Below are 7956 nucleotides of genomic sequence, written 5' to 3' on the forward strand. Positions count from 1 at the left end.
TTCTCTCTAGTCCAAAGCCCCCTCTTTGAGTTTCAAACCATCCCCTCTTGTCCCGTCCCAACCTGCCAGGCACAAGCACGCTGGGGATGGGTTTCCAAGAGCCCCGTGCAGGTTCAGGTGTCCACCAGCCCCCGTGGGGCCAGGAGAGCCCAGCACCACCCCCCAGTGAGATCCCCCAACAGTGGGAACAGACCTGCTCGCCTTTGGCCCCCGGGTGACCCTCCAGTCCTGGCTGTCCTGGGGGTCCCTGGGGAGGAAACAGAGCCCAGCACCTTCACCCTGCGTCCCACACACCCTCTGGCTCAGCAAACACCAGCCTCGACCTTCTGGTTTAGCCTGGAGAAGGCAGTGGGGGAGGCTGAGGCTGGAGCAGCCCCCCGTGGGCAGGAGAGGGCTGCCCAGCTGCTGTACCTGCTCACCATCCAGCCCGGAGACTCCGCTTCCCCCAGGATCTCCCACGTCACCCTGCCAGAGGACAGACAGACGTCAGGACAGGACGTGAGGGTCCTCCCTGCGGGTTCCCTGCTGACCCAGAGCCCCCAGGAGAGCTCGCAGGGCTCTTCTCCCACCTCACACCAGCCCTGCCAACCCCCAGCCCACGGGGCAAAGCCAGACTGGGAGAAGTGCTCGGAGAAGAAGCAAGCACAGCAAGCAGAGCGAGGCCAAGGCTCCATCTGCCTGGGCAGCTCTCAACTCTTAGGGCCAGCAGGAGGAACCGACCCAACCCCTCTGTCCTCACCTTCTCCCCTCTCCTCCCTGCAGGCCCTGTGGGTCCACGGGGACCTTCCCGGCCCTGGAAACAGAGAACCCCTATCAGCAGGAGGGCTCTGCAGCTCCTGAGCGTGGGTGGCAGAGGTGGGGATGCTCCACCACGTGACATCCCCATGGACAGAGAAACCACGCACCAGCTTCTCGAGACCCCTTGCACCAGCTTCCCTTTTCCTTCCCTTCCCACAGGTGCTTTGGGGAGCTCCCCAAAATGCTGCAGCAGAAAGATTCTTGCCCCGTGTGCACTCACCGGGTACCCAGGTGGGCCAGCAGCTCCAGGAGCTCCAGGAGCCCCTGTTTCTCCTACCAAACCAGGCTTCCCGGGGACACCGTCCAACCCCCGCGTACCAGGAGCACCCTGCAAAGCCAAAAGGCCCCTGAGGCACCCCAGAACTCAGCCCAGGGTGCAGCTCCAGGGAGGACAGGGCTGGTGGGAGCCCTGAGCCTGAAGCAGTTGGGCCACCATGGGGTCTGCAAGGTACCACCTGGTGGAGCTGGGTGCCTCATCCCTCCAAGTGCAAGGGGGGCACCGCTGTCCCCACACCCCAGTTGTCACCACCCAGCCACCCACGCAGGGTTTGGGTCGTTTCCTGCCCCACAACCAGCCTGGGGATGAAGCTGCCTCCAGAGTGGGCACCTATCTATCATCCCCTCAGACATCACCCAACCTCAGCCTGCTGAGCATCTCTGGAAGCCCACTTACAGGCAGCCCTGGAAGCCCTGGAGGACCTGGCTCTCCTGCTCTGCCCTGCAACGAGAAGGGTGCTCAGCAGCGTGGTCCCAGCACAGAGGGGGACACCTCAGCAGTGTCCCTGCAGCATGGGGACAAATCCCAGCCAGCGAGGGGTGGGAGCAGGTCCTGCTGGCTCCCACCAAGGGCTCCAGGCTGCCCCAGGCAGAGGCAGCACGTGGTGTGGACCTGTCGCAGAGCCGGGGAGCACAGCGAGTCCTACCTGGGAGCCAGGAGCACCTCGGGGACCAGGGGGACCTGGCAGGGCCTGGGGGAGGAGAAGACCATCAGAGCCTCACCCCCCAGCCCCGACTGCTCCCCTCGGTGCCCGTTGCAAAGGTTTCCCATTTTTTTCCCCACTCACCTTGGGACCAGCTTTTCCTGGGAATCCTGGTGGGCCCTGGGCTCCTGCTTCTCCCTGTTGGGAGGCAAGAAGGATTTCCTTTCCTCCTGCTTGGCTGCAGTAACCTCTTAAGGAAAAAAAACCCAAACGAAACCAAAAAACCATCTGCTTGACATCTTCTAACAAGCCCTAGGAGCTGGAACAAGCAGAGGAAGTGCTGGAGAACCACCAGTTCATCCAACATGGAAGCCACAGAACTACAGAAGAGTGGGGGCTGGAAGGGACCTCTGGAGATCATCTCATCCCACCCCTGCTCCAGCAGCTCACCCACAGCAGGGTGCCCAGGAGCACATCCAGGCAGGGTTGGAATCTCTTCCGAACCTCTCTGGGCAGCCTGCTCTGGGCTCTGCCACCCTCACACCAAAGAAGTTCTTCCTCAGTGGCCATCTCCAGCCGCTCTCCTCCTGCCATCCCTCCAACCTCCCTGGCAGCTGGCTGGAGACCCTTCACAGACGCCCCCCAAACCATTCCGTGGGTCCAACAGCCCAACCTGAACGTGTGCCCAGAGCCTGGGCAAACCCAGACACGTGCCCTCGCTGCTGAGCTGGACTCCCAGCCCTACCTTGTCACCCCTGTGCCCCGGCCTCCCGCGGTCACCAGCAGGTCCCGGGTAGCCCTGGGGGGAGCAGGGTGTTAGGAGGCAGCCAGGACATCTCCAGGGGTTGGGGAGAGGTGGCTGTGGAGGGGGAGCTCTCAGCAGGGGAAGGCAGGAGCCCGGGCAGGGTGGTGAGAGCCTGGCTGGAGGCCACCCCACCCCACCCAGGACCAGGCAGCATTGTCACTTACGTAGGTGCCCACAGGTCCTTGGGGTCCCTCCTGGCCAGGCTTCCCAGGTAGACCCTGCCAGGCAGGATGAGGCCATTAACAACCCTCTGCTCCCAGGATATGGGCAGGCATCTTCCCATCCTTGGTGTCCATGTCTGAACCCCCAGGAGCCCCCCAGATCTCCCCATGGCAGCTGAGAACCTCCCAGGGCTGCTCACCACCATCACTGCTCCAACCAGCCCCCTCAGCATACTCAAGGTCCCCTCCAAGCGCCAGCTCTCACCTTTGGGCCAAGGCAACCCGGGTCTCCATCAGGTCCAGGTTTTCCCAGAGAACCCTTTGGAAACATTTGGGGAGGTGTCAGTCCCAAGGCTGGGATGGGATGACCCCCAGTGAGCCACCACTGCTGCCTCCATGCTCGGGGACAGGCATTGCCTGGTCCAGACCAGGTCCTGGGGGCAAACTGCCACCGTGGCCCATCCTGGTGGCTCCTGCACAGCAACACCCCATGGCTGGCTCTGGGAAGGTGGTGGTACTTGACCTTGAGGCCATCACCAAGCCCCAGGCTCCCAGGGAAGAGCTCCTCCAGCTGCAGGAGCTGCTCTGACTCTCCATCCTGCTGGGCAAGGCCATGGGAGTGTCCTCCCCAAACCTCTACCACCCATTTCCACCAGGGATGGAACAAACTCTTTGATCCTCTCCCAGGACCCTGCTGCTGTTCAGCCACCCAGGCCTGAAGGGTTTCCCCAGGCTGCTGTCCCCCATGGAGACCCCACTGGGTAGGGGAAGCTGCAAAGTCCCTCAAGGAGGCTGATTGCCTGCAGAAGAGGTTCTGCCCTTCCCCACCCCAGCTGTTTCTGCCACTGAGGCTCTTTTATGCCTTTTCATAAGAAAAGACTCAGGTCCTGGAGGTGCCCTGATCCCCTGCCTGTTCCCAAGGTCAGGAATTCCCATACACCCCCCCAAGAGGCACCATCTCTGCTGACTTTCCACCCAACAAAGTGCAGAGTTCATGCAGAAGGAACATTTTGGTTTTCCTTACCATGGATCCAGGAGGTCCCGCGTGCCCACAGCCCCCCTGCAAGCCAGCAGAACCCTGGAGGAGAGGGCAGAAGGTGGGAGATGGAGGGAAAGCTGAAGCAGGAGGGATGGAGAGGTTGTCCCCAGCAGGGTGTGGTCCCAGACCACCCAACCCAGCTGGAGCCCTGTGCTGGGCACCCCCAGCACCCATCCTGCATCGGGCAGTCACAGAGGACACAGGGACAGGTCTCCTTGACCTGGAGCAGAAGGGGTTTGGGTTTTGTTTTGATGGAAGTGCCAGATTATTATCTTGATTTTTTTTTTGTTGTTGTTTTCTCTTTTGCATTTCAAAGTTAAACAAATATTAGAAATCTTGCAGAAGGGAAAACTTGCTGCCAGTTCAGGTCTTGCTGCTGGACCTGTCTTGGGGAGGAGTGCTCAGGGTGAGAAATCATTCTGCAGTCATAGAATCATGGAGTGGTTTGGGTGGGAAGGGACCTTTCAAAGTCATCCAGTCCAACCCCCTGCAGGGAGCAGGGACATCTGCAGCTAGAGCAGGGTGCTCAGAGCTCCATCCAACCTCCCCTGGAATGGTTCCAGGGATGAGGCAGCGACCACCTCTCTGGGCAGCCTGGGCCAGGGGCTCACCACCCTCAGGGTCAAAAATGGCACACATTGCCTGCTAGCCCCATGCCCTCTCCTTCACCCTCCAGCACAACCCTCAGCAGATCTCTCTCTGCAGCCACACCCAGAGAACCCTCCTTGGTGGTCTCCATCAGGGCCACCACCTTCACCCCATCCCACGGACAAGCTTTTGAGGCACTTCCCAAGGGGCCAGAGCCGAGCAGAGGGCAGGAAGGACAGAAATCACCCCACCATGCAGCTCTACTCACCGGTGGTCCCCTCCTGCCCGGGCTGCCCACGGCCCCTGGGGGACCCTGCAGGACAAGGCAGGTGATGATGAGGATGGGGAGGAACCCTCTCCCAGTCCCACCACACCAGCCCAGAGCCAGCTGATGCACATCATGGCAAGGTCCACCATGGTGTCAAGGTCCACCATGGTGTCAAGGTCCCCCATGGTCTCAAGGTCCCCCATGGTGCCAAGGTCCCCCATGGTTTCAAGGTCCACCATGGTGTCAAGGTCCACCATGGTTCCAAGGTCCACCATGGTGTCAAGGTCTTGACTTGCACGGCCATGGGGACGGTGGGGTTGGGAAGCCCCCTCCCCATGGGGCTCAGCCCCCACCCCAGCCCTCGCCCCCAGCCAAGTACAGAGTGTAGGATGGGAACCTGTGTACCAGGCTTTCCTTCTGCACCGCCTGCTCCGGGGACGCCCCGCGAGCCCTGCAAGGAGAGTCTCATGTCAGGGAAGCAGAGCCTGGTGCCAGGGTGCCCCCAGCGAGGGCTCGTCCAGCCCCAGAGCCACCCTCCAGTATCAAAAGCTGGTCCCCAGGGTGCTCGTCTGGTTCGTGTGGACCCGTGGGTTCCTTGGTGCCCATCTCACCCCAGCACAGCTCCTGCAGCTCCTCCCTGCTCCAGCCCACCTCGGGATGGGAAAGAACCTGAGTGTGGGAGGAAACCTCCCCCTGTGAGCACCTCGACTGTGGCTTTCCCCTCTTGCCCACGGTATTTATTCTGGCTCCTTTATCACACACACACTGAACAACTGTGTTCTCCAGGAGTTATCTCCTGACTGTTCTGTGCTGGGGGCTCAGGGGGAAGTTGTGCTCTTGGGCAGGTGGTTTGTCCAAACCCTTCATGCAGCACACAACCCCTCGAGCTGCCCGTTGCCAGCTTCTCCTGTGCAAACTCCCGGGCAGAGCCAGACCTTCCCAGCAGGCTGTGCCCCGGGGTGTGCCCCCCGAGGGCTGGCACCACCCCGTGCCACCAGGGCCACGGGGGTCACCTGCTACTTACGGGCAGCCCGGGGACTCCAGCCAGCCCACGCTGACCCGTGCGGCCCTGCCAAACAGAGAGCCATGAGCACAGCAACCCGTGGCAAAGCTCCAGGTTTGGGGGCAGAGCTCGTGCCCCACGGTGCCCCAGCTCAGCCCCAAGAACATCCCCAGCCACCCAGCAAAGGGTCTCCAGGGTTATTTCAATCTCCCGCAGCCAAAGAAGCTCCAAGATGTAGCTACAAGCACCAGCACCCCATTAGTTCATAGAATGAACCCCAGACTGGTTTTGGGTTGGAGGGGACCTCTGAAGGTCACCTCATCCAACCCCCCTGCAATAGGCAGGGACACCCCCATCTAGAGCAGGTTGCTCAGAGCCCCACCCAACGTGGTCTTGAACATTTCCAGGGATGGGGCATCCACAGCTCCTCTGGACAGCCTGCTCCAGGGTCTCCCCACCCTCACGGTGAAGAACTTCTTCCTCACCCCCAACCTAAACCTCCCCTCTCTGGGTTAGTTACCCGGGCTCCCCGTGGTCCTGGGGGTCCCTTCAGGCCGTCAGGTCCTCGCCCCCCCTAAAATCCACACAAAGGACACAGTCAGTTCAGGGAACCCTGCAGGTGCCCCCCAACCTTGGTGAGCACCGAGGGGACTCCTCCAGCCCCTGACATCATGACGCTGTCCCCAGGGTGCTGGGACCCAGGCTGGAGCCCAGGGGCAGGGTGGCTGTGTCCCTGCCCACCACGCCAGGGGGAGGGCAGCCCATGGGGGGCCAGGGGCCAGGGCAGCAGAGGTTGGCACTGACCTTGGGTCCCTCGCTGCTGTTCAGCCCTGATGGGCCAATCTGCCCTTCTTCCCCCTGCCAGGAGAGAGGAGGGGAGAGGAGTCAGCCAGGGCAGGGGCAGCTCTGCCAGAGTCATGCAATTGCTTTGGTTGGAAGAGACTTTTAAGACCATGGAGTCCAGCTGCTAACCCAGCACTGCCAGGTCCCCACTGCCCCGTGTCCCTCACACCACATCTCCACAGCTTGGGAACCCCTCCAGGGGTGGGGACTCCACCACTGCCCTGGGACAGCCCTGGACAACCCTTTCAGGAAAGAAATAGTTCCTCAGCTCCAACCTAAACCTCCCCTGGCACAACTTGAGGCCATTTTCTCTCATCCTCTTGTTTGTCCCTTGGGAGCAGAGCCCGACCCCCCCCTGGCTCCAGGCTCCTGTCAGGAGCTGTGCAGAGCCAGAAGGTCTCCCCTGAGCCTCCTTTGCTCCAGGCTCAGCACCCCCAGCTCCCTCAGCTGCTCCTCCCCACACTTGGGCTCTAGACCCTTCCCCAGCTTGGTTGTCCTTCTTTGACCCTCTGCCTGCTCCCCCAGCCACAGCAGCCACCATCACCCTGCCCCGTGTAGGAGAGAAACGTGGGAGCACGGCTGGAGGTGGCACTAATTCACCCTGTACACCCCAACAGCTTGATTGAAGCTCACACTGCAGGAAAAGCACCCTAGAAATTGTGCCTTGTTCCTGTAGCTCCTTGAGAGCTGCTGTGGGAGCTGGTGGGAAGCAGGACAGAGTCCAGCAGGAGCCAGAGATGCTCAAGAGAGTGACCTGTGAGCCCCGTGCTCTCCAAACCCCTGCCAAGGTGCTGGCCTGGAGCAGGGAACCAGCAAAGGTCTCCCTTGGCTCAGGGAGAGGCAGTTGGGATGTGCTGAGGTCCCCTGCCTAAAGCTGCCCTCTCCTCACCTCCATGAGCCCTCCAGCTAGTTTTGGGTCACTGGTGAGGGCACAGCCAGTGGGGTCTGGCGCAGAGGGGTCACAGCTCTGTTGGTGCTGTGTCCTGTGGTGCTGGGGGCACCTGTGACCCCGAGGATGGGGCTTGGAGCAAAGCTCCCTGGAGCTGAGCAGGGGCCAGTGGTGTCCAAGCAGCACGGAGGGAGATGCCATCAGAGGATTCCCTCAGCCTGCACCAGCATCCACCACCCTGACCAGTTTGGAACAGAATCCCAGACTGGTGTGGGTGGGAAGGGACCTTCCAAAGACATCCAGTCCAACCCCCTGCAGGGAGCAGAGATGTCTCCAACTAGATCAGGGTTCTCAGAGCTCCAGCCAACCTCCCCTGGGATGGTTCCAGGGATGGGGCAGTGACCACCTCTCTGGGCAGCCTGGGCCAGGGGCTCACCAGCCTCAAGATTAAAAATTTCTTCCTTTCATCTGTTCTGAATCTCCCTCTTCTAGTTTCAAGCCATCAGCCCTCATCCTGTCCCAACAGACCCTGATCAAAAGTCTGTCCCCATCTTCTGACAGCCCCCTTGAAGTCCTGGCAGCCCCCAGCAGGTCTCCCCAGCTGGAGGCTTCTCCTCTGTGGCTGCGGCAGCACAACTCCTC

At 61.3% G+C, this 7956-nt stretch overlaps 1 protein-coding gene across 1 annotated transcript in view; it reads right to left on the minus strand.

Moving 5' to 3' along the window:
- LOC103779701 (collagen alpha-1(VIII) chain-like) overlaps positions 1-7956 on the minus strand; it is a gene marked incomplete at its 5' end in the record, with an annotated part of 18920 nt that overhangs the window by 806 nt on the left and 10158 nt on the right. Inside the window, 3 exons of the mRNA XM_008947345.1 lie at positions 420-465; positions 1019-1126; positions 6387-6440. Coding sequence (XP_008945593.1) covers positions 420-465; positions 1019-1126; positions 6387-6440 — 208 coding nt within the window. The remainder of the gene's footprint in view (positions 1-419; positions 466-1018; positions 1127-6386; positions 6441-7956) is intronic.

The sequence above is a fragment of the Merops nubicus genome, unplaced genomic scaffold, assembly GCF_000691845.1.
Source record: "Merops nubicus isolate BGI_N331 unplaced genomic scaffold, ASM69184v1 scaffold21879, whole genome shotgun sequence".
In the NCBI taxonomy this organism is placed as follows: domain Eukaryota; kingdom Metazoa; phylum Chordata; class Aves; order Coraciiformes; family Meropidae; genus Merops; species Merops nubicus.